This window comes from Petromyzon marinus, chromosome 19 (assembly GCF_048934315.1).
Source record: "Petromyzon marinus isolate PM22_M1 ecotype Great Lakes invasive population chromosome 19, UKy_Petmar_22M1.pri1.0, whole genome shotgun sequence".
Lineage (NCBI taxonomy): Eukaryota > Metazoa > Chordata > Hyperoartia > Petromyzontiformes > Petromyzontidae > Petromyzon > Petromyzon marinus.
This window is the reverse complement of record NC_133685.1, coordinates 5,845,328-5,872,171: the sequence shown is the minus strand read 5'-3', so window position 1 is coordinate 5,872,171 and position 26,844 is coordinate 5,845,328. Positions and strand designations below refer to the sequence as shown.

The 26,844-nt window shown below is 41.8% G+C and overlaps 1 protein-coding gene across 5 annotated transcripts; it reads left to right on the top strand.

The window, feature by feature from the left end:
• Positions 1-378: 378 nt before the first annotated feature.
• On the top strand, positions 379-26,588 carry LOC116943896 (PTB domain-containing engulfment adapter protein 1-like). 5 transcript variants are annotated; one of them, XM_076068101.1, is made up of 11 exons: positions 379-469; positions 5,860-5,954; positions 9,950-10,011; positions 11,509-11,580; positions 12,486-12,584; positions 13,624-13,765; positions 14,861-14,973; positions 16,742-16,837; positions 19,663-19,726; positions 21,195-21,268; positions 22,802-25,567. In XM_076068101.1, the coding sequence occupies exons 2-11, from the start codon at positions 5,927-5,929 to the stop codon at positions 22,868-22,870; spliced, it is 819 nt and encodes a 272-aa protein (XP_075924216.1). In that variant the 5' UTR covers positions 379-469; positions 5,860-5,926; the 3' UTR covers positions 22,871-25,567. The 5 variants fall into 5 exon arrangements, with proteins under 5 accessions (XP_075924216.1, XP_075924213.1, XP_075924217.1 ...); XM_076068098.1 differs by having other exon boundaries at positions 380-469; positions 13,624-13,761; positions 14,857-14,973; XM_076068100.1 differs by lacking the exon at positions 379-469 and adding an exon at positions 5,256-5,358 and having other exon boundaries at positions 13,624-13,761; positions 14,857-14,973.
• Positions 26,589-26,844: the final 256 nt, after the last annotated feature.

The window sequence follows — 26,844 nt, the reverse complement described above, 5'->3', positions numbered from 1 at the left end:
AGTAGGAGAATAAAATGTCCACAGCCATGTTGCATAACTACCCTGTTTCAAGGCTTTCACTCTAAGGGTTTCATGGGTTGAGACTCTCCTGCACAACATCAAGACCAATCAATTCATGGCTGTCCATGATGGTGGAGCCCTTAAGGCCCAGCTGTTCATCAGCAAGAGCAACCTCTTAATTGTCTATTTCAATGGCAAATCCTGGGAAGGGGAGTCAGATATCATCTTGGCTTAGTGCCCAAAATCACATTCACTTTAAGAAAACTTTTAGTGATGTCTGTGATCTCTTTGGTAAACTCTCGACACAGAAATCATAGATGCAAACAATTTGTAACTGATTCATCCTGTTAGACACTGGTTAATAAACAATTTGGGGTGGGTATTAAACACATTTTCCCTGAGCTTTCATGAGAATAACAGCTCTACTGTGGGTGCAAACGTCTCCAGAATTTTGGCAGCATTGCAAAAGGTAAAGTAAATAGTTTTTTTTCTCCGTGAAATGTAGCATATGCCATGTCTGTTTTCTGTCGTGTTTGCAAATGTTTATATTACCCTAGAAACACGTGAACTATTATTTCATAGAATTAACTGAAATTACATGTTGCAGTAAAGACTTTATATACATTTCTTGTGCAACATCTCTTCTTCATCTTTTCATACTATAAAATGAAGTTCCCAATAATGTACTTATATAACCAGGAAAGCTAAACTGAGTCGTTTGACTCTCTTTCTGGCGGGTCCTGCTATATTTGGTTTGCATTTTAAGATGTTTTAAGCCAATTAATAATGAGTGTTTTTATATATATTGGAGGAAAATTGAGCACCTGGAGAAAATCCACACGTGTGAGGGGGCAACACTCTATCCCCATGCAAATGGAAACAGCGATGAGGCCACTTACTGCACTGCCTTCTCCTGGCGAGCTAGGGTATGGCACCTCCGATTGGCACGGTTGGCTCGTACGGTGCAAAAGAAGTTCAACATTCATACATACCTCGACGGCCTCGGGAAGGTAGTTGTGAAATATTTGTATTATTCCCCAACCCTTGCTTCCTCCATAGTCTCGGAATATAGTCATCTGTATCCACCACCACCAAGCAATCTAAACCATGTAGATTTTTTTTTAATGTTATGCAAAGGAGCGAATTTTGGGAATAAGTTCTGTAAAATAATCATACAGTTTCAATATGCAACAATTATACAAAACTTTAAAAAAATCACAATGCCTTCATTTAAAATAAATTATTTCCAATGTTTGCGTGGGTGGCATACATTTTCCAAGAGAATATGTATTTGTAATAATTAACTTTGTACTTAAAATGTGTTAACTATTAGAGAAAAAAACCAAGGCATTATTCATAAAATACATACATAATTCATCAATCACACACATACACTATCTTTTGCATATATTTCGCAACCCATTATCACTGAATATACATCTTAGGCACAATTAATTTTAATAATATGCATTCCTCTTAGGATTATAAGTGTTGGTGGCAATTATTGGAAAAATATATTAAATGTATTATTTTATGGACCACAACCACCACCACAAAACCATTCTAAATAACAAGTGAGGCTGATAATTACTTGAATTTTTTTCCAAGCGAAACTCAGAATTTAAATAATAAACAGTAAATTGTATGCAGAATTTGCAAGTTTATCGAATAAACCATATGTAACATCTGAATGTGGATAGAGTGAATAAAAAATAGATATATTTTCATGTTTTTGTTCCCATAATGTGATAAAAAAATGTATCATCAATGTCATATTACGAGACTTACTGCAATAACAATTTAAAATTCTCCCAGAGCTGGGCACCCATGTTGTTTGAGAATGGTCTTTAGAAGCAGATGTCAAATAACGTCTGAGACTCCTTCAAGTGATCTTTTTAAAATAAAAATAAATAATTTTCTGCATTCTCTATATGCAACGCCATTTCAAGATGCTGTACTAAAATCGGGACGTGCATGGCACGTATAAATGTGTGTGGAAAAGAGTTCCCCTCCGGTGTGTGTGGATACATGCATTGAAATATAATTTATTTTCGATTGAAAACGAATTTCTTAAGAACTGCGTTTTGTGTTTAGTTTGTTGTCCTTCCCCCGCACCTCCAATTAGCACGGTTGGCTACGTACGGTGCCGAAGAAGTTCAACATAAATACATTAATTTAATGTAGTGTGTTTTTTTTTAATTTGCAGTCACTTGTGATTTTAGAACCTCGTTTAACCACGGGCAGCTAAAAATCTGAATCAAGCAAAGGATCTCAGTGGACATCTGTGAAAAAGAGCGTTATATGTAGCTCATCGGATTCTTCCAGAATACATCAATATTCTGTTTTGATATGTTCTGACCATTGAGCCACCTGGCCACCCTGAACGTGTGATGCTTATCTCAGAAGTTGTTCACACCATTTCTATGACAGCATATAACGCCGCTTTATGAAACAACCGCCAATACCATACACTGTGCAAGTTGGTCATAACGTTATCAAACCAAAGCACAGTTTTCTGAGCAAAGTTCAGAAGCGATACTGACTATTTATCTACCCGAGCGTCTGTACTTTAATTTAACCGGGCGTCGAAGATAATTAATGAGAAACTCGCAGCAGTCAATGAATACACGTTACGAGCCTTCCACCCGTAACCATATCACCTCGAATGTGCTCGATCTCGCGGGATCTTAGAGGGCTGAGCCTTCGTCGTACCGTGCTTTAATGGCCAATCTCTTAATTGTTTTCAGTGCATGGAACAGGCGTCATAGGCTGCTGCGGGGTGACCAGCCGGGCAGCAGAGGGCAGCGCAGAAAGAGTCAATTGCTGTGCAGTTTACTTCCTCTGCTCCCACGTTCATGCCTCCTGCCCTTCATCAAGCCACGCTTGGTGGAGGGTGGTCAACTAACCCCCCACGATCCCGCATGGGGTCGGGAGGTCTGGATCCTGCAGTGGATTGACAAAAGGGGGCTTCACGTGCCCATGCATCTTCAACAGAGTACCATGCTGGCAATACTGTGAGCTGTTCAATTGGTATTTTGAGTGAATAATTTATTGTGGCTGCTCAGAATTCAGTTTAGCTCGTGAAAACTTCTTCACGAGCTAAACTGATATATATTCTTGCTTTGAAGATGGAATCTGCATTCTGTATTGTATGACTGTCCCCTGCAGTACAATGTTAACATTGCAGGACTTTCTACATTGCATTTCTTTAGAAATGTTAGCATTAATCAGCTTCCGTGGCTCTTCTGAAGAAAAATTTAATGTACACACACACAATGTGTCATATTTGTGTGCACGCATTTATTTGCGTTGTGTTTTCTGCTATATTTTCTAATAATTTTCTTTATCTGTAAACGGACTTCAATGATTCATTCTTCAATTTCGCATCTACATTTATTTTAAGTTTATTTTTATTTTCTTGTCTGTTGTGGCGTCAGACAATGTGCCCTCTACTCTTTGGTTCTTTCGGTAAAGTCACGTAGGTAGAAAAAGTAATAGAACCATACGTTTCGATCGCAACACAAGCAATCGTCATCAGGCGATGACGAAACGTCGTGATATATTATGTTTCTATCTACGTGACTTTACCGAAAGAACCAAAGAATATGGATTCCTGCAGTCACGAAAGCTTCACGTCAAGAATGTGCCCTCTGTTTTTCTAGCATTTCCCTCCCACTTCTAATGCACTATGATGTGCATGCAGGAACAGTGAGGAAAAAAGGTATTTGATCCCCTGCTGATTTTTTTACGTTTGCCCACTGATAAAGAAATGATCAGTCTATAATTTTAATGGTAGGTTTATTTGAACAGCGAGAGACAGAATGACAACAACAAAATCCGGAAAAACGCATGTCAAAAATGTTATAAATTTATTTGCATTTTAATGAGGGAAATAAGTATTTGACCCCCTCTCAATCAGAAAGATTTCTGGCTCCCAGGTGTCTTTTATACAGGTAACGAGCTGAGATTAGGAGCACACTCTTAAAGGGAGTGCTCCTAATCTCAGATTGTTACCTGTATAAAAGACCCCTGTCCACAGAAGCAATCAATCAATCAGATTCCAAACTCTCCACCATGGTCAAGACCAAAGAGCTCTCCAAGGATGTCAGGGACAATATTGTAGACCTACACAAGGCTGGAATAGGCTACAAGACCATTTCCAAGCAGCTTGGTGAGAAGGTGACAACAGTTGGTGCGATTATTCGCAAATGGAAGAAACACAAAAGAACTGTCAATCTCCCTCGGCCTGGGACTCCATGCAAGAACTCACCTCGTGGAGTTGCAATGATCATGAGAACAGTGAGGAATCAGCCCAGATTTACACGGGAGGATCTTGTCAATGATCTCAAGGCAGCTGGGACCATAGTCACCAAGAAAACAATTGGTAACACACTACGCCGTGAAGGACTGAAATCCTGCAGCGCCCGCAAGGTCCCACTGCTCAAGAAAGCACATATACATGCCCGTCTGAAGTTTGCCAATGAACATCTGAATGATTCAGAGGACAACTGGGTGAAAGTGTTGTGGTCAGATGAGATCAAAATGGAGCTCTTTGGCATCAACTCAACTCGCCGTGTTTGGAGGAGGAATGCTGCCTATAACCCCAAGAACACCATCCCCACCGTCAAACATGGAGGTGGAAACATTATGCTTTGGGGGTGTTTTTCTGCTCAGGGGAGAGGACAACTTCACCGCATCAAAGGGACGATGGACGGGGCCATGTACCGTCAAATCTTGGGTGAGAACCTCCTTCCCTCAGCCAGGGCATTGAAAATGGGTCGTGGATGGGTATTCCAGCATGACAATGACCCAAAACACATGGCCAAGGCAACAAAGGAGTGGCTCAAGAAGAAGCACATTAAAGTCCTGGAGTGGCCTAGCCAGTCTCCAGACCTTAATCCCATAGAAAATCTGTGGAGGGAGCTGAAGGTTTGAGTTTCCAAACGTCAGCCTCGAAACCTTAATGACTTGGAGAAGATCTGCAAAGAGGAGTGGGACAAAATCCCTCCTGAGATGTGTGCAAACCTGGTGGCCAACTACAAGAAACGTCTGACCTCTGTGATTGCCAACAAGGGTTTTGCCACCAAGTACTAAGTCATGTTTTGCAGAGGGGTCAAATACTTATTTCCCTCATTAAAATGCAAATCAATTTATAACATTTTTCACATGCGTTTTTCTGGATTTTGTTGTTATTCTGTCTCTCACTGTTCATATAAACTTACCATTAACATTATAGACTGATCATTTATTTGTCAGTGGGCAAACGTACAAAATCAGCAGGGGATCAAATACTTTTTTCCCTCACTGTAACACGGTATCGCATACAAAATACGGACGTCCTGGAGACACGAAATTAAGGTTTGGTTTTGTTTCCTTCTTTGAAAAATATTATCAGCTACTGAATTAAGGGCCAAATCAAATTAAAAATATTACATTAACGAAGGCAATTAGTCAGTCATCACCACTCATTCTGGATAATTACCTCCTATCCAACATCCCTGCTTTTTTGCAGTCCACCCACGCTCGGACAAAATATTTTGTTTTAAGTTCACTTGCCTTGACACTTTGTTAAGTGGCCCTCCTGCTGTATTTCTGCCTTATTTATACGGGATAATCTCATGCTGAGAGCACGCACGGCACACTGACATAAACAGGCGTCCTTGGGATGCGAGTAGCATCCCACAAATTACAATGAAAAGATCGCGTGGGCTTGATGAGGCATTGGGTGTGTGGTGTGTGGTCAGCTGATTGACATGCAGTCATTTTTATGAAATGACTCACTAAAATAAAAACTGTGCCCCCCCCCCACTCCCCCCTTTGCTGGACATAATGGTGAAATAATAGCCTTTTGTTCTGCAGGTGGGGGAGGCTGCGTTATCAAAGCAGACGAAAGAAGAGGATGCTTTGAAGAAAAAAATATTCCACAATGAGTCACATTTACCAAGTGAATAAAGGTGCCATATTGCATGTTATCTATTTGTAACACGTGTTCATGTAATTATTTACACGTGAAGCGAAGTACGAACAATGCTATAACAAACCAATTCTTCCATTTGCTTTCATTTCCCTAAACAAAATGAATTCGGTTATGCATGTGTTTTTTTATTCTTCTGAAGAATAAAGGTTCACATGTAAAACGTTGATCAAATGTCCCGGGCGTTAACAGGTCCCGAATCCAACCAAAGTGTTTACTTGCTTAAAACAAATGTTGCTGGATAATATTGAACTGAAGATCCAACAGTAGGCTGATATACTAAAACATGATAAGGTGTATTTGTATGTGGAGATACCTAAACGATGTATACATTTGTGCATTTACCCATAATGAGCCACAGCTGATGCATGAGTTTGGATATCTAGACACTCAATCGATGCATCTGTTATTTATCGCTGCTCTGAAGGGTCAGATTGTCAGTCTCCTATACAATATGTGTGTCGTAAGGCAGTGTTTATGATGAATGCGGTGAGTTTAATTTCATTGTCATTTATTGAAAGATGATCCACGGCACGAGTGAGTTTGACAATCGCATTTCACATGGGCATTAAAAAACAAATTCTTCTCAATTGCATTCCACTTGTGCTTTCCATATCAAGGCATGAGAAGAGTTCCTAACGGAACTCTCAACACAGTGCATCAACCCTGTTCAGAAGTCTCTTTGTCAAGGGAAACCCGAGTCAAAACAATACATGATAACAGCAAACAGCTTCTGTGCAAAAAAATAATAATTAGAGTTCAATATTGTAAACATCAAATGTCACGAAAATCAAACGGATTGGTCAAAATGCAGATTTAAACATCACAACAGCAAACGTCATAGGTCCTCGTTAATGAAATTAACAATTTCCACGTCTCTGTTGAAATTATTTTAAAAAGGATAATGGTATGGCATGACTGTTAACCACACGAAACCGGGCCAGCTGATTATGCCCTGTGAAATTATTTTATAAGAACTCGATGTTATCAAATGATGCTTTAAAAGCATCCCAACGGAAGACATTAATGGCATTTTGTTTTGTTTAAATGCGTATCTTAAACTCACAGAAATGTCATTATTGGTTAGGCTCACCAACCTTCCACGAGGCGCTATCCCAACCCAGACTTAGATGGCTTTTCTGAGAAATTCAAAATAAAACAAAATTTCAGCAGCACAATCTAATTTTAGTCCTTCAATTTTTTGGCTTTGGCCCCACCTTTTTTATTTCTGCTAATAACACAATGTCATGTTTATTCTAAGGGTGCCTCAAGGGTAATGCTTTGAATGTCAGGCAGTCTGGAAGAGGAAGTGGGTGGCATTTGCTTTTGACATATACGGCCATCACCCTGCAGACACTGTCAAAATCTGCACCCTTCCTATCGACACTCAGCAAGCAACAACGAGCAACAGTGGCTGATTATAGGAAGAACCCAGGATGGTCAGTTCCATTTATAACAATTAAAAGTATGCATTTTCTCATATTTTATCCTAATTGTGCTATTCGTGCCATGTTATTAGATACAGAATGAATTTAGAAAATTTCATAAAGCAGTGCAAACCGTCATGGTAGAGAATTGCCCATGGAAGCAGATAGCACAAAGCCACCTCTGAAAGCCTTCAATTGACCTTTCCTCCACACAGTACAGAGCAGCACCTTCCCACCCATTCTGCAAGTAAGATGGCTGTTAATCACGTGACAGTAAAAGGGGCTTTTTTATCCAAAGAGATGGAATGGACAGTCAAATTAAGTGCAGTCATATTTATTGTGGTGGGTTTTGGTGCAGTCATTGGGGACCAAGCTGATATCATAAACTCACTCAATTTGAGAACTCAGCTTTATCACAGCCATGATTGAATCCCAGAATCATCCTGGATTCAAACCCAGAATCAGTCTGGATTCAAACCCAGAATCAGTTTGGATTCAAACCCAGAATCAGCCTGGATTCAAACCAAAAATCTGCCTGGATTCAAACCAACAAATCAGCCCGGATTGAAACCCAGCTAAGTGCTCTGACCTATTAATGCACCTGACCACCTCCATAATAAGTTAATAAATATTATAAATATATGCCAATGCCAATAGGTCATTGGACAATTTTGGAATGCAGATGCAGCAACTGGTTTCGTGTGTGCTCATGTCAATCATTTTGAGGTGTGTAGCCTTAGAGTGTTTGTGCAGTTTTATAGATGTGAGGATTGTAATGTTGTGATAGAGAGATACAAAAAAGGAATACGTTCATTACAGAACATATAGAGACTAAATTATGCAATTCAAAGCGTAAAGAAGGGTAAGTGGGATTGGGCAGGACACGCCGCTGTCAGGGATGATGGCTGATTGTCAATAATAATAATGACGATTTGCAGCCCAGGGTTGAAACGTCCACTGGGGAGATGTAGTGGCTTAAATCAGCACGGGTATAGGTGTTAGGTGGATTGTTGCATCACAGGTCATACGAGGTGGCGACAGGGAAGGCCTTAATCCATTCAGTACATTGAGCGTGGCTGATGATTCTCCAATAACTGTTTACGTGACAACTCTTACTAATTGGCTGTCGGGTGGTGGCGGGTTCAACGACACATTTATATATTTACGCGATCTAACCCAAAAAAAACTGCATTATTATGGATTGCTGTGTTTGTGAAGCGTTTTCCTCGCTTCTCCTTATCACATGACTATACGCATAGCTTTCATTGTGGCCTTTATGGACTTCCTCCAACTGATTCTATTTGCTGCATATCGTGCAGAATACTGTATGCAACATGTGCGAATCGGAATAAAACATTGATTCTATGCATGTGTAATGACCGATAAATGACCCCAAGCTAATATGCTGTCTGGCAGCTATTTGAAAATAAATAAAGGTCTCCGATTGGTAGAAAGAGGCCTCCACGGTGATTGGTCGGGAGGCTCTTACTATTTCGCCGTCAGAGTCGTTACACATGTATTGCGAGCTGGTCATCCAGAACAGACCATACAACATATGACGATACAATGTCCGATCCACAAATACGAAGGAGACATCACAGCGATACAGTCCGTTACTCCTGACGATTGTGAGCTTAAGAATCGACATGATTTGATGATTCGATGCATGCATCATTGTACCGCTGTATTATAAATACTCTGGCTATGTTTTTACACTTAAAATTTAAAGGGTTATTTATTCACAGAATAAGTTTTAGCCAATGTAGAAATCTGTCTATGGGTGGTTTGTGTTCATCAAGGTTTAACAAGTTAGTAAATGCATTTTACAACGTTGCCAACATTTGTCAAATACTATACATTTTTACGCACAAAAATTACCCACCAACAAACTCTTATTTTAAGAAAATTTTGAAGTATAATTATTGCAACAACTCTTTGGATAAATGGGCAATTTCACTTTATTTACAGCCTAATGCACAAGCAAATAACTACCCAAAGTTTATGTCAATTCCATACTTTTAAAAGAAATTCTGCAAATGTTTTGGACAGTAATTTTCTGTAATTGTCAGATTTTAAAACAAGAATGTAATCTTTGGGTGTTTGCAGTGCAATGATTGTTTGCCCAGTCAGCAAAACAGTGAAATTAAAAAGTATCAACCTCTCAAGCCCCTCTCCGATGCGTTTGTAGGTTTTAATGCGTGTTGTTCAGCATGATGTCCAACATTTCGCTCCACTTGTTGGGAGCTTCTTCAATTCCTGAATTCAGGTCCTGAAAAAGCTCCCGGAACGTGGAGCGAAACGTCGGACATCATGCCAAACATCGCGCGGTACAACCCGAAAATACATCGGAGAGCTGTAACATTGGAATTTGTTCAGCAATTCTATACCTTTTCAGGGCACTCACTAAATTCATGACGAATTCAGACGGCTTTACAGCATGAGCCATGAAAGATCAGGCACGCAGTAGCATTGTATAGCTCTCATTAAATATTGAGTTTGCATGCCTGGCAATGAGTTTTGTGTTAATGTTTGCCACTTTGTGTTGCAGATAAACCATGGATCCACAGACCTGAGTTACTCACTGATGGATTCGTTTCGTACAATGTCAAGGTAGTTAAACATTTGATTATCCAGCGACACATTACCTTGGTGAATTAATGTCAGGAATTCCATTATCTAAACACAAGTATAATACATTACGTTTCGTGTATTTGTTTTATTATACATGCCACCAACTGATCACCAATGGTGCAACTGATGTTGGCCTTTTGGCATTCTCTGGTCTAACACTGGTTGAGACGAGGCCCTAAAAGAAGGCTGTCTTGCAAAAAAAGGTTTATGTTTGTGTTTGAACATCTTAACACCTGTTTTATTTCCAGAAAGCGTAAAACCTATTGTTATATCTTCTTTGGTTCTTTCGGTAAAGTCACGTAGAATGAGAATAAAATAATAAAATAAAATAAGACAATTAAATTCTCACGACGTTTCGGCCACAACACAAGTAGCCTTCTTCAGGTGAAGGAACAGAACTGTCGGGACGACAGAGCTTCAATGAACGCTGCTAAGATTCGTAGTGTCTTTTAAGCTGGGTGAGAGAAGTGAGGCACCTTGACAAAGGAGTTTACATATCAAACAGGAGCATTTAGCATCGTGATACTTTCATACTGGCAAGAAAGGCCCCATGTTGATGCAACTAATTTGACGGAGGGCTCTTCATGTGTATTGTCACAATATGGATTTGAAGCTTTCGTGACCGCAGGAATCCACACTCTTTAGTTCTTTCGGTAAAGTCCCCTTAGATAGAAAAAAATGTATTGTCACACTTTGTTTAACCGGAAAATCCGATTCTCAAGAAACTTTTCACGAGGGTCTTGCGAAAAAAATTGCAGTAGGGGGGGGGGGGGGCGACATTGCGGCACGTAACCCCAATCTGAGTGAGTTTGACAGTTTACTTAACCGTCAAGTTATATTTCCAACTGCCAGATGTCAAGATGCTGAGCAGGGTTGAGCTGCTAAGCTACATGGATGGATGATTGATTGGGAATACCAGGTATTGTAGTAATCCTGGGTTGTGGCGTGGCCAAAACATACCAACACAGCAATTGGGTTGAGTCCATCTGTGCGGAATGTCGAATGTTATCTCCTCCTATGCATGTTTTTGCTTTTCCACCTGTCAACTCAATTTTTTTTTTCCCACAAGCCAAACACTCACAAATGGATTTGGGCAAACATCGCAATGCAGGATGCTCCTGAAACGTAGCTTCAAGATAGAGTCAGACATCCCTTCATAAATCGAACACACTTCTATTCATACATCTTCAAGTAGAAACCCGCGAGTAGCTTCAATATCTGTCGATGTTTATCGAATGCCACATTTAATTGCTACGATCTAGCAGTAATTTGAATATAACGCTTTGTTGATAGCTTTGTGTTCTTCGCCAATTTCATAGCTTTTGGTCAACATGAAGCAACTTCACGACCTCATTAGAACAAAACCCATTGCAACATCATCACTGTTAGCGAAACCCCGTCATCGCAAAATTCACAACAAGAAAGCATGACACGCGCCTCACTCATATTCACTGTCTTCAATTTGTTCTTCCACAGTTCCTTGGCTGTTATGAAGTGGAAGAGCCCAAAGGTCTGCCAGCTGTTGAGGGTGCAGTAAGGAAACTGAAGGTACCCTTAAGTGGCCGCAAGCATTTCTGTAGCTGTTAAAAACAAGACCTGCTCAGCCAGTCACTGAACAGGTCCCAACTCTCCCCCAATCCCCAACGCTATCAACCCGCACTGAGCAGCATGAAAAAGTACAGTCAAGCAACCCCCATGATCCACGCTGTTATCAGGAAGCCACTGAAACTTTATGCACTTTTGAATCATCTTGATCAGTGGGTTTTAACCTGGGGTGAACGCACCCCCTGGGGGGTGCGAGACATGCCGGATTTTTTTCAGAAACACAAATTAAGTGAACAGGCGCGTAAGTACATCTAAATTGTTGCATCAAACGCTCTGTAATTATAAACATTAAACATGTTTTAGCGGTTGAGCACCAAAGGGGTGCAAGGCTGCAGTAACGGTTAAGAACCACTGATCGAGATTGAAAACTCATTTCTTTAGAGCTGCTGTTTGTGTTTAGTTTGTTGTCATCCCCCCACAACTCCTAGTAGTAGTTGGCTACGTACGGTGCGAAAGTTCAACATACATGCATACATACGGCCAGGTGAACACTTCATCCAGCGGTGGTTTGACAATGGGCTGCACATTACAAGTCATCATTAAACATAAGTACAAATACAAAGATTCCCCTTATAGCCTTAACAGGCTGTTGAGGCAAGTGCTGTTAGTAGGCACCTCTGAAGGCTGACATGGCACACGAGGAGGTGGGTGGCCAGCACCACGCCCAGCCACCTTTGTCTCCCCAGTGGCGATGTTTACACATAAGTATCACACTTGCACACATGCCGGCTTTTCTTAACACAGAGGCGGTTGTTGTTGTTGTTGTCCCCCCCCCCCCCCAAAACGTGTGAATATTCACGATATTATGGCTTGCGCGTTTGTGTGTGTCCAATTGCCTCCCCATTCAGTTCGCGAATCTCATCAAAAGGTCCGAGGGCCATAAACTACGGAAGGCGCTCCTGCAGATCTCGGTGGTGGGAGTGCGACTTCTGGACTGCAAAACGAAGGCATGGCATTGGCATAGGGCCGTGATCCAACTTTACCAGAGATGGAGTCGCTCTGGCACTGATTAATTGGCCCTGAAACACGGGGGGGGGGTGGGTGGGGAGGAGGGGGCTTTAAAAATTTCGTCAGCCACAGAATAAAAACAAATGATTGCGGTGATAAATAGATTTTCTTCAGCTTCAGCATGGCTTCAACAGCGGAGGCAAATCTATGTTTTGTTGGAAAAAGAGGTAAAAAAAAACAACTTGCGGAAATTGTGCCAAAAATCAAATGCGACTTTTCTAGATTAGTTGGAAAAATATATTTTTCTGTCTTTCAAAAGTGAGTAGCAAGAATACAAATGTAAAATGTCTTGTAATTTACAGCGATACTACACTTTACTCTGCATTAAGAAGCGTGAAAAGGTGCATGCTTGGAATTACATGTATAAATACTCATTAATTGGCTGAAAACATCCATATATATATGGGACTGCAGAGCTTGGGGAATTATTGGTGCTGGCTCACCACCTGGCTGCCTTCCATATTGTCTGTGGATTCATCAATGATTGTGAGATGCAATTTGCATGAACGGCGCTCCATGAAACGAAACATTATTATATCGTAATTATATTGAGAGAGAATAAAGTTGAGCTTGCACAGGGCGCATCGAGGCTCAAAGAGATGATGGGCGATGGTCAAGAGTAATAACGGAGTGACAAACAAGAATTGGAGTTTGTCCGAGACTACGTCAACCAAGGGGACGGAGCGATGAAATCAGCTGATAATGCAAGTGCTGGGTGGATTTTCGCAATGCAGGATTCCGAGAGGTGGCAGCCGAATTGGGGATGCTTTCATCCAGCAGTGGATTGGCTCTGGCTGACGATCATAATTTAACAAAGACTAAATTGCTTTTAAACGTCCCCAGATATGTTTGCTCTCTATCGTGAAAAAAAAAACATCAACGGTAACAAAAAAATAGACGCTCGATATATACCTCCACTCGGTGTACACTGTGCTGAGTGCGGCCATGTGGTTGTTGCGTGTGTGTTTGTCTTTTTAGGAAATTCTACATAGCTGCCCACTTGAACGAATTTCCTTCTGCGCACACCATGAGGCCGATCGTCACGTGTGCACTTTCGTTTGCAAGAACGTACAATGGAAAAAGCACATGTGCTTTGCACTGGAGGGTGAAAAATGTGTACGTACTGGTCCACTTAGGCTCCATAAACACGCCACTTCTGCTGGAGCAGCCATAACCCACAGCTAATAGTATATTCACTCATGTGTACTGAACTGTGTGTGTGTATATATATAGTGGGGAGCGCAGGTGTAGCAGTTAGCGGGCTATTCTACGAAACCCGCCACCCGAGTTTTATTCCTGCTCATGGCCAACATCAGTGACGATTCATCTGAACCGGTCCTGGGACTTTTCTAAGTCGACTCAGCCTCAAATGAGTACCTGGTGCAGTGTGCAAACATCGCCACTAGGGAGACAAAAGCGGCCGGGCGTGGTGCTGGCCACCCACCCCCTCGTGCGCCGTGCCGGCCTTCATAGATGCTCGCTAACTGCACTTGCCCCAACAGCCTAAGGCCATAGGGTGATCTTTGTCTTGATATATGTGCGATACTGGCGTACGTGGTGTAATGGTAAAGCGCACTGAATCCAGGCGTCAGACTCGCAGTTGAAATAACAATGCAAGTTTCTTAAATCCTCGTTCCTCTGTCCGCAGTCGATCGGCAGATCATCGCATGCGGTGGGGTACGATGTGGGTACACCAAACTCTCCCAAGTTGTCCGGCCCGCTTAGAAGAGTAGGCAAAAATACCCTCTGGGGTCCTTTAGGGCTCGCTTTAGTGGGGGCCCTTCCGCCAACAGTTGCACAAGCAAGCAATTGTAGGGCTTCACCTCTACCACCTTTACCTGGACTCTATATGCATCGAGAGCGTGGAACAGATTTTTTTGTGTTGAGTTTGTTGTCCATTATCCGCACCTCCGATTAGCAACGGTTGGCTACGTACGATACGAATGAAGTTCAACACGCGTATATAACATCTAAAAGGCAAATTATTGTTTACCATTGTTGACCATGCTACGGTTCCACTGACTTGCAATAGTCCCATCATCATTCGTGCCATCATCATTACTGCCATCGTCACCACTAGAGGCCACGCTCGTGTAAAATAGGCAAGTTTCGTGCGTTCAAATGGGGGCCCATGTTTCATCTCCCCGTTTAAATAAAAGGACACCGGGCACTGATCGCGCTCATGTCTTTTTTTCTTTTTTGGGGCCACAGGCAGAGAAGGTGACTCTGACGATCGGGCAGGCCTTCGACCTGGCTTATCTGAGCATCCTGAAGTCCCGAGGGCGTGACGTCGAGGCACGGCAGCACGTGGCGACTTTGGTGAAACGGGTGAGATCCCATTTGATGCTGCTCCTGCTGCTGCTGCTGCTGCTTGATGGCATTACGAAAGCACAACCGATGCAACGGGATCAGCGCTCGCTCGCAGACAGCCTGTGCGGAAAATACGAAAGACAAAACAAGCCGGACAACTGTCAAGGCGGGGGAATCGATTTTATTGAATAATTGGGAAGCGAGTTTTCTTTTAAAGACGCCGCTAAAGTCTACGCAGCACCGGGCCTTTTCGGTAAACTTTGGAAATTGCTTCATAACAAATCGGCTGAGGACACGTGTTGTAGAGTACAAGCTTGATATAAGCATATACGTATAAACACACCTTACATATGTAAGCCAATTTTGGTATAAGAAACACATCATTATGTTATACTGGTGCGAGGGAAAGCGAAGAGCAACCTCTGATACAAGCACACTACAGATATAAGCACAATATCCAGCTGATATCCAGCTTCAACTGTATCATAATGAAAGTAGTTGTAAATGTTTTGTTGCATTTCACTTTCCTCCATTACAATCATTTAAAGGAAACACAAATAAACCCATTGACTGTAAATTAGCTATTTGGATGCGTTATATTAGCAGAGGACATCTTTTTCTATGTTTAATTATAACTCGTTCTGGTAAATTAATGATGACCTTTACTTATTCTGGATGGCCTTGTTGAGTCTCAAGACGTTTTCAGGAATGTCGGGAAAAGGGCGGTTTGGCCAATTCTATTAATCAGTGTTTGACACAAGTGAGAAAACTGTAGCGTCCAGAGCAATATTTCTACTTTAATTTTGTACAGCGTCATTGTACGTAGCCAACCATGGCTATTCTGAGGTGTGGGGGAAGGACAAGCAGCTAAACCAAACAATCATTTCTAAACAAATACATTTTCAATCTAGACGATTTAGAAGTGCATAGCTCCAGTGGCCTAATATTGCAAGGAAGAGCGTTCCAGATGGCCGAAAGAGCGCAACTGAAATCGCCGCGCGATGCGGTGACCGTCTTTGTTCAATGGTGAGGCCAAAGGGTGATCGGAGTTTGCGTGATGGTTTATGTGCCATGACGAGATCAGCAAAGGTATTGTGATTCATTGGAGCAAGCACCTTGTGTGTAATGAGTGCGATATTAGTATGTATACCAATAGCATGCCATAATCCTGTATAACCCATGCAAATGAGGGGGTAAAAATAGTAAAAGCTCTGCACAAATTCATTTTTTTTAAAGTCTATGCCGTATTCTTGGTTCTTTCGGTAAAGTCACGTAGAAGGGAAACAATAAAAGAATAAAAATATAAAACAATACAATTCTCATGACGTTTCGACCGCAACACAAGCAATCATCATCAGGTGTGAAAACCACAGCAAGAAAATTTGAAAAAAAAAAGAACCAAGAATATGAATCCCTGCAGTCACGAAAGCTTTAAATCAAAATGTAAGTCTATGCCGTGTTTTCGAGTTGCACCTCGTGTTGTTCGGCAGGATGTCTGACGTTTCACCCCACGTACTAGGAGCTTCTTCAGGAACTGAACCGAAAAATACATGAGAGACCTATATAGCACAAGCGTAAAAACCTACACGTTAGAGGTAATAATGTTCCATCAACTTTTTATACTGCAATCTCCCAAGCCTACAACGCCTGTTATTTTCAGCCAGTTTCACATCCGCATGCCTAACCAGGCTTAGCTACCGAGATCTAACAAGATTGGGCACACTCAAGGTGATTAGTTTGTAGTTTTCCAATGCAATTGTCATTTATTTGTTATGTGCCTCTTCAGATTTCTGGGCTGGAAATGGAAAATACGGATCTGAAAACTAAGTTGGAAGAGATAATGGAGAGAGTGAATGGTCCAAACAATGACTTCTCAATGAGTGTAAGTGACGGCATTTGAATAACACAGCTGACTTCCTTTTATTTGCCTTAATTATGCAAAGTTGGAATTTTTAATTTGACATTAAATATCTTTCTCGCTCTCTCTCTCTCTTTATGAGTCACGTTCTGTGGGGTGCTCACAGTTCGCCCTTCAAGTTGCACTAAGCGATTGTGTTAGTTGCATGCAGAATTATCGTCACGACGCAGAGCTTCCAATTTCAAGCAATGAAGAACTATTCATGCAATTGTAAGAAATATATATACACATATATAGGCTGATTCTAAAGTCCTTGCTTGGGTATAAAGTAACGTGTCTTCACGACGAATACTGTTACAGATTTGGAATATGGATCAACAATGTCACTTCCGATTAGCACGGTTGGCTATGTACGGTGTGAAAAAAAGTTCAACATACACGCGTACATTTCACTCTTCTTCACTTCAACTATTTATTGCAATCGAAAGGCCAGGCTGAGGATCCACGACCCATTAAACTTGAGAATCCGGTTTAATAACAGATGCCTAAATCTTGGACTCGGACGAAGGTTCTCAGCCGTGCTGGTTCATTGCTCCGAACCCCAAAACACATGGCCATTGATACCGAACAAAGAAGCCATACATTTTATAATATATTAAACATCTACACGGACAAAACCTTTTTTAAAGTATGCACGACATAAGATATATAGTTTACAATTCTTTGTCAACCCACTGCTGGATGAAGGAACCTCTCACACTGCTGTATCAGTCATGGGATCGTTTGTGTTACTTCACCACGCTGATTAGTGTGGGTCTTCGAAGTGCTTGACTCAGGTCCTGTTGAGATATCGCTCACCGGTGATGGTCAGCCATGGCTGGGAAATCCAACTCGGGTGGACAAGAGGCTCACGGCACAGTACACACAACCACTGTACGCCACCGCTCCAACCCATGGGTTGTAGAGAAGAAACATAAACATCGGTTGTCAAATCAAATCGCTTGACCCGAATCGCGACAATTAATCGAATGGGGGGAGTGATATGCGACTCAAGTAAATATACAAATTTCACAGCCCTTTGTCAAGCCACTGTTGGGTCCCACTAGGTATAAATACAGGCGATTATTAATGCATATGTGCATACCTCCGCGCGCGAGGCTGCTGGCGATTGGGTTTCCAGAGGAAAGAGAGTATGGTTTCCTTAACGATTGTTATTTCCTCAAATATGCGTGACCTTACTAGTCCTCTTAATAGCTCCCCCTTAGTAATGCACTGTATCACACCGGGGTATTCTGAACAGTTTTGGCATTTTCTGGCTTGCTACCGTGCACGAGTGCCGAGAGATAGAATACTAATTTTTGTAACGTTTTTTTGTGGTTCAAATTATGATGTAAAACCATCTTTCCGTTGTGGGATGCGTACTATATTTGCACGCTCGACGTACGAGGGCCTTCGCGTGACGTGCGGATCGTGGGGGTTTATTTGACCATACTTCGCCACGTACGGCCACCGTGGATCGGTGGATGGGTCGAGAGCACAGACGTCAACGCGCAGTGCAGTACAACGAAGCATGTGGTCGCACTGCCCCCTGCCGTGCTCCCACGTAGGTCGCGCAGCAGCCAAAAACAACCTGGCGCGCGTGTTGGCCAACCCTTCCAATTGCCATGCCCAGGCTCGGGCCTGCTGAGCTTCTAAAAAGTTGATGAGGTTCGCTGCATTCCAGGCCAACTGGCAGGATGTATAAAGTCTTCATGCCATCGTACAATACAAGCACTACTGCTGCTTGTGTGTATTTATGTGTTTTGGTCTTCCGCCCAGCAACTTTTGTACGAGGCATTCCCCATGACATATCGGTCATGGGAGTTGTTTGGTCCATACTTCACTACACTGGTCAGCGCAGGTTGAAATGGGAATTGAACTAAGGGGCCGTTCATAAATGACGTCACGCACCTGGGGGGGGGGGGGGGGGGGAGTCAGACATTTGTGACGATGTGTGACGAAGGGGGGCGGGGGTTTTAGAAATGTGACGTCACATCAAAATTCGCAACTTGAAATAAATATTGACAACACATTCTACTTAATTAAATAGACTTTTTTTAAATAAATGTTTTCTCCTACAACATCAGAGTGCAGCGCCACATTAAATACGCACTACAATGACAATAGTTTAAAGTGATTTGAAGCATGTTTTATATTTTTTTGGGGGGTGGGGAGGGGGGCAGAGCTTTGTGACGTCATATTTGAGGGGGGGTCTGACTTTTCGTGACGCCGTGTGACTAGGGGGGGGGGGGGTCCAAAATCGTCCAAAATCGCGTGACGTCATTTATGGACGGCCCCTAAGGTCACCATGAACCACAATTGAATAAACGTTGAGTTTAGAAATTCCAACCAAATATTTTTTGTACACTTTAAAAACGTTTTCTTTACGATAAAAAAGTCTTCATCTTTGAAGGGCGAACTTTTTCAGAGGTAAAGTTCGAATAAAGACAGCGTTCACGTAGACTGTGAACCCAAACTGCTAGTGACACCTTGTGGCCTGGATGCAAATTTGAATAATCATCGGCCATGCTGGATTCCTATTTTAATAGTTAAGAAAAAATATCAAATTCATAATTTTTTAAAAATTATTTTCAAGAAAACTTATCCCAAGGCTAGAGCCACATAAGTTAAACTTATAGAGCATACAGGTGAAGAAGGCCATAAGGAATCTGTGTTTTGTCAGCGACACCACGAGGAGTGAACTCTGGGTACATTGGTTGTACCTCACTGGTCAACTTGGCATGTTTTAAATTGCCAGTAAGTAATCTCAGTGCTTATTTTTTTACTTGGCCTTTGATTGTGTTGTTTAGGGTTCTGCCACCATTCATCAAAACGTGAGCCACACACCACCATTGGCTTCGATGTGGATCGGAGGTGAGTGTTAGAGAAATAGCCCACGAGCCTTTGAATAGCCACTATGCACAATACAGCCGCATATATTCGGCACGATGTCCGACGTTTCGCTCGATTTTCATGAACGGTGGACATCGCCCCGTGCAACGCAGCGGCACACAATCTGAAAATCCATCAGAGAGCTTTGCATCACAATCGCAAAAAAAACATGCCATAGGATTGAATCTGATTCTAAATGGTTTAAAGCTCTTTCTCTGCCATACAGCCAGGAGTTGATCTAGCCGCAACACTCGATTGAGATCTCTGAGATCCACCGATCGTGCCCCCACCCCTACTCAGCCTAGTCGCGCTCCAGGCACCGAACCCTGGGGTGACCACGGGGACTTTTGTCCCAACGGCGCCCAGACTCTGGAATTCCCTGGTCCTTGGAGGTCAGGGAACTCGCAGTTAACGGGAAACTTTTTAAATCCCGGCTAAAGATCCCACCAGCTGTTTAACCCCCTCCCACCTCTCTCTCTCGTTATCTATCTGGTCTGTTGAGTCTTTCTCTCCCCGCTCTGAGATTATTGTTTATTGCGCTCCACTGCAGGGAGATTACGTTTGATTCACTGGCGAATGGATTCATACAATTTAAGTCTTTAGCATGAGACTGCAATATAGAACGTTCGGCTGACACTGCCTTATGAGTAAAACCAATCGACCTCTGTATTATCTAGGGCCCACGTTTCCAAGGTGAAAGCATAAAACGTTGTCATACAGTATTTGTGCCGACTTTCAGTTTTCTAGTCCTAATTGTTTGATTTGAAGCTTTCGTGACTGCAGGAATTACTCTTTGGTTCTTTCGGTAAAGTCACGTAGAAAGAAAATATTATTTTATTTATTTTCTTTCTACGTGACTTTACCGAAAGAACCAAACAGTCATAATTATTAATTTGTTCAGTAATTATCTACGTTAAAGCATATTCAGTATCTTTGTAGAAAACTCACAAAGAAGCAAACATAGTTATTTAGCCTCTATACCTGTGAATAATAATAATACAAAATAATTTGAACCTTTTGGTCATTCCATTACTGGAGGATGGTTTTCCCATACTATGTGGTCTTGGGGATTGTTTGGCCATACTTCACCACGTTGGTCAGTGCGTGTTGTTGATGGGAGGTGCCCAAGACTGGTTCAGATATTACTCGTCACCGATGTAATCCTTGGTCGGTAATCGAACTCAGGGAGACGGGTGTCACAATGCAGTGTCCTAACCACTGTGGCATCACTCCACCACTTGACATGCATTAAAATGTAGACGTCAACCATCGCAGCCTTTGCAAAGAAATATAATGCAACATCACTTGTGCCATTGAAGATTATCACATAGTTTAATTAAATATTTGAGGGTGTGTGGTTTGGAACTAAAATAGACGACTTTCAAGTATGGAGAACAATGTAATCCATTTTATTGTAATTATTTTTAACGCAATGATCTTTTGGGATCAGATTCAGCAGCAGTGATGAGTGACCAAGCAGAAGGGTTACCCATCAATACAGATGCAAGCTTTTTGGAAATGCAGGCAAGTGACGACCACTGTGTATCTGATATCACAGCATAATGTATAATTCAGCACACATCTAGACTCCACATGAGTGTCACATTTAATAATCATTAAATAGGAGCCTTTTGGCCAAGATAAACCGTACAAATGTAACGACAACCACAGACCTGTGCAGACCTTGACCATTCCATCACTGTGCATTTTACGCACATTTCACATCATTCAGCTTGCCAAGCTTTCCCATGTTTATTTTCAATTCCATACTTTTGGCAGAAAATTCAATTTATAGCTTCCCCATAAAATTGAATTGATTTCATCATCATCATCACAATGAGCCACAATCCAATGGGTGAAGGCCTCCCACTGCTATCGTCATCCCTCATGGTCTCGTTATCCAAAAATACATCGAGGTTCTGTGCACGAGCTGATTCCATTGCTCCATCTCCACGGTGAATGGCCACCCTCTGGTGATTTCCCACCTTTGGCCACCACTTTGTCGTGTGTCTCGACCGCCGGTTATCCTCCCTTCCATCGAGTTCTGATCCAAGTGGTCTCTTAGGTACCAATGCCAAGCAAGCACCTCTGCGTAATTCTTTGCGCACGTTTCAGCTCCCTCTTTGCCAATTTCCATATTTCTTATGCAGATGCCATAGCAGGTAATATACGCTGATTTAAACGAGAATTAAGAGGTAAATTAAAAACAAGTTTGGAGATATTTTAAACAATGCAAATCGATGTTCCAGTATATTTAATATCTTACATTGATTTTAATCCTGTGTTATGGAGAAATTCAATTAGCATCTTCAGTTTACGAGGATATTCACTTCGAGGCATGAACCCAAGCCAATAAAAAAAACATCTACAAAATTGTATCTATACTAATTTTTTAAATGAAAATTATAATAATTTACAACCTTTTGTCAATGCACTGCTAGATTAAGGTCTCCCCATGCTGTGTTAGACATGGGGATTTGTGACCGTACTTCCCCATGCTGGCCGTGGCTTGGTGAAGCGGCGAGTAGGGAGGGGGAGACAGAACTGCTTCAGACATCAACCCATGACAGAAGCAGGGCTCTGGCTGAGAATCGCGCTTAGGTTGTGCAGATTCATTGTGCTGCACTCACCTTTCCACTGCGACAGATTACAGTCAGGTCGCACTCATTGCACACGAAGTGCTTGCTACAAATGAACCACGCTACTTTGCTTATCTCGTCAAGGAGCATATAAACCATCACGCGAAACTCCGGCCATTCTCGCAACAGCTCGCCATCCAACAAACACGGTCGCTGCGTCGCGCGCTTTTAGATGCGCTTCTGCGGCCGTCTGCAACGCCCCTCCTCCCGCTATTAGGAAGCCACTGGAGCTATGCACTTTTAAATCATCTAGATTGAAAACTAATTTCTTTCGAATGTATTTGTTGTGTTTAGTTTGTTGTCCTACCCCCACACCTCCGATGAGCACGGTTGGCTACGCACGGTGCGAAAGATGTGCAACACGCATGCATGTAAACGCTCGTGAAATTGTTCCCCATGTCGATGTTATTTTTCGTAGGGAGTCACGCGCATTAAACAAGGAGTGGGCGAAGCTCTGCTCTGTGACCTGCTGGACAGCCAATGCTAATCCTGTGCCTTTGCACGTGATTAAAATGCTGCACGTCACCCGCAGGATTGGCAATGAACTCGACTGCGCCATTAACCATCGTAGTGTTTGAGACACATTTTTTTTCGTTATCACACTACTCTGCCTCGTCTAATTTAATACACTTTCAATAAGGGGCCGTCCGCTTCTTTGGTTCTTTCGGTAAGGTCACGTAGAATGAGAATAAAATAATAAAATAACACAATAAAATTCTCACGACGTTTCGGCCACAACGCAAGCGGCCGTCTTCAGGTGAAAGGTACAGACCTGTCGGGACGACAGAGCTTGCGTTGTGGCCGAAACGTCGTGAGAATTTTATTGTGTTATTTTATTATTTCATTCTCATTCTACGTGACTTTACCGAAAGAACCAAAGAAGATGAATCCTTGCAGTCACGAAAGCTTTAAATCGAAATTTAAAGGGGCCGTCCATTAATGCCATCACGCACCTAGAGGGAGGGGGGGGGGGGTCAGACACTTGTGACGATGTGTGACGAGGGGGGGGGGGTTTGAGAAATGTGACGTCACATCACAATGCGCAACTTTCATTAAATATAGACAACACGTTCTACTTAATTAAATGTTTTCTCCCTCAACATCAGAGTGCAGCGCCACATTAAATACGCACTACAATGACAATAGCTTAAATCGATTTGAAGCATGTTTTCTTTTCAAAATGGAAATATGGTTTTGGGGGGGGGGGCAGAGCTTTGTGACGTCACATTTGAGGGGGGGTCTGACTTTTTGTGACGTCGTGTGACTAGGGGGGGGGGTCAAAAAATCGTCTAAAATCGCGTGACGTCATTCATGGACGGCCCCTAAGCGCAACAATTGTGTGATCGAATTTGCTTCCTACAGTCTCGTAAGTTCATTGATACTTTTATTCAGGAGCTACTCTTGAAATGTGGGGAGTGGTAGGGTAACAGTTAGGACACTGCACAATGAGCCCTCCGAACTTGATGAATAAATTGTCCCGTTGGAAATTGATTTTTTTAAATAAAATTGCGGTGAGTGTAGCGGCCCCTAGTGGCTGTATGGGTCACGTAAACTCATTAGATACAACACACACACACAAATCAATATACCTCGATTATTTTTAACACGATTGAATGGATTAATGGTGAACTTCAAACTCCACGTTAATGCATAGATGCATTCAACGTTAAACACCAATTATTTAGACGTATGTAATACTCCGTAAACAAATAAAACAGTTCCTCATATTCTCGGTTCTTTGGGTAAAGTCACGTAGAAGGGAAATAATAAAATAATACAAAATAAAACATAATAAAAGAAATTTTGTCACAACGTTTTGGCCACAACGCAAGCAGCCGTCCTCAGGTGAAGAACAGAGCTGTCGGAAAGACAGCGTCCTAATGAACACTGCTGTTCTTCACCTGAGGACGGCTGCTTGCGTTGTGGCCAAAACGTCGTGAAAATTTTATTTTATTATGTAAACATTTTTTACTATTATTTTATTATTTACCTTCCACGTGACTTTACCGAAAGAACCAAGAATATGAATCCCTGCAATCACGAAAGCTTTAAATCGAAATTCAGTTCCCCATATTGAAATGTTGTGTAATATAGCACTGTACTCGCTAAATGAGATATTCTACAATATGATGTTATGTTATTTGAACTTAATATGACACTTATTTCTGGATGAAACTTACCATATTTCGATTTAAAGCTTTCGTGACTGCAAGGATTCATCTTCTTTGGTTCTTTCGGTAAAGTCACGTAGAATGAGAATAAAATAATAAATTGATAAAATAAAATAACACAATAATATTCTCACGACGTTTCGGCCACAACACAAGCGGCCTTCATCAGGTGAAGGGACGAGACTGTCTGGAGGACAGCGTTGGAGTGAAAAAGCCACGCTCAGATCACGACCTTCTTCTCACACAGCTTAAAGGTCGTGTTCTGAGCGTGGCTTTTTTACTCCAGCGCTGTCCTCCAGACAGTCTCGTCCCTTCACCTGAGGAAGGCCGCTTGTGTTGTGGCCGAAACGTCGTGAGAATATTATTGTGTTATTTTATTTTATCAATTTATTATTTTATTCTCATTCTACGTGACTTTACCGAAAGAACCAAAGAAGACTTACCATATTGTTTCAGTACAGATAAATACAATAGCTCACGCAGCATTTAATAACGTGATATAGATTTTCTGAGCACACAGATAAACATGTAAAGGCCAATCTTGATTTGAAGCTTTCGTGACTGCAGGGATCCATACTCTTTGGTTCTTTCGGGTAACGTCACGTCGGTAGGAATAAAACAAAAAAATCACGACGTTTCAAAAGCAACACAAGGCATCGTCTTCAGGTGAAAATTGCGATAGCCACGATGTCTGCTGCTGCCGAAACGTCCTGATTTATTTTGTTTTATTTCTACCTACGTGACTTTACCGAAATAACCAAAGAGTATGCAAAGGCCATTTAATATATCTGTACTTGAGTTATCTTCTACACACTTTATCATGGGTTATTAAACATCAGGACAAATTTTGAAATCTGAGTACGGTATTAAAATTCTACATGCAGAATATAATCTCATGATCCATGCTTTAAAAAGATTGATAATGGGTTGGGGATCTTAATTCAAATATTGCATTGTAGCATGCACCATCAATCATCGTGTGTTCGGTCAATAAATTGTTGATGTTAAAATAAGCCTTGATTTTGCATAATTTTTTCTCCATTGGAAAATCTTTCATACAAGTAATGGCAACGTGAGGAAAATAAAATACTATAAGCATGAGATGCATTATTAGAATCATTATGGTGCCCCAGGCCACTTTGGAAATTAAGCTATCCTGGTCTCACGAGTTATCATGTGGTTAAACTAAATACACATGGTACTTGAAGAAATACAATCAACCCACCTCTAGAACAGCGATTCTATCAGCATGTGTACATCAAGGCGCAGCCTTGCAAATTTTTAGTTTTCCAACGCCACAGCTGTCAGAGGGGCGGCCTTCACTAGAGAGAGGTTTGGAGAGTATCTGCATGTCCTATTTGGCCTACTCGTCCATCCTGGCCAGACGTCTTTAAAAGGCAGGAGTACTCGGACATTTGATTAGCACGGTTGGCTACGTAGGGTGCGAAAGAAGTTCTACATATCATTAGACCTCCTTTGCCAGTACCAAAATATAATAATAGAGCTGTCCCCCTTCTTTCTGGCAACAAAACTGAAACCTTTTTCCAATGATTCATGTCTGCATTAACCACAATACCTGCAGTCAAAATGCAAGTATTGCGGTTAATGCAGTAGCATGAAACCTTGTAAAAAGGTTTCAGATTTGTTGCCAGAAAAAAGGGAAACAACCCTATTATTATAAGTTCAACATACGTATGTACTCGCAATATAACCCACCGCACGCATCCTGTCGATTGTCTCACCACTGCAGTGTACACATTTATACGGCGGTATATTGCAGGACAGCACCGTGCATACTCTGAACAAGACACAGGTGCAGCCCCGCAAATAACTTCCTGCTACATTGACGAGAGGCGAGGTGACTGAAGAAACGCGCCCGTTGTAACAACTGCAGCACCGGGTGATCGAATCGAACGGACACGATCTCTGGATTGCACCAGGGCAGCATAACACAAAGCGCGTCTTTATCGATTTAAAAAAAAAACCTCTCGTTTAGACAACTGCTTGGCCAATGATGGTGTCGTCAAAATAAAACGTCGTGAGAATATTATTGTGTTATTTCATTTTATCAATTTATTATTTTATTCTCATTCTACGTGACTTTACCGAAAGAACCAAAGAAGAATACTGTACTTTGTTGCATTTCGTCACAATGCCGAGGAACCATAATTGTGTTGACTAACTGTTCATAGGCTATCAACGAGCAGTTCCATTTCATAACGCATCCTGCAGTTTCGTTTATATAGTCTTGCTCTATTTCGTCCGATTAATTTTGGGCAGACAAGAAAAT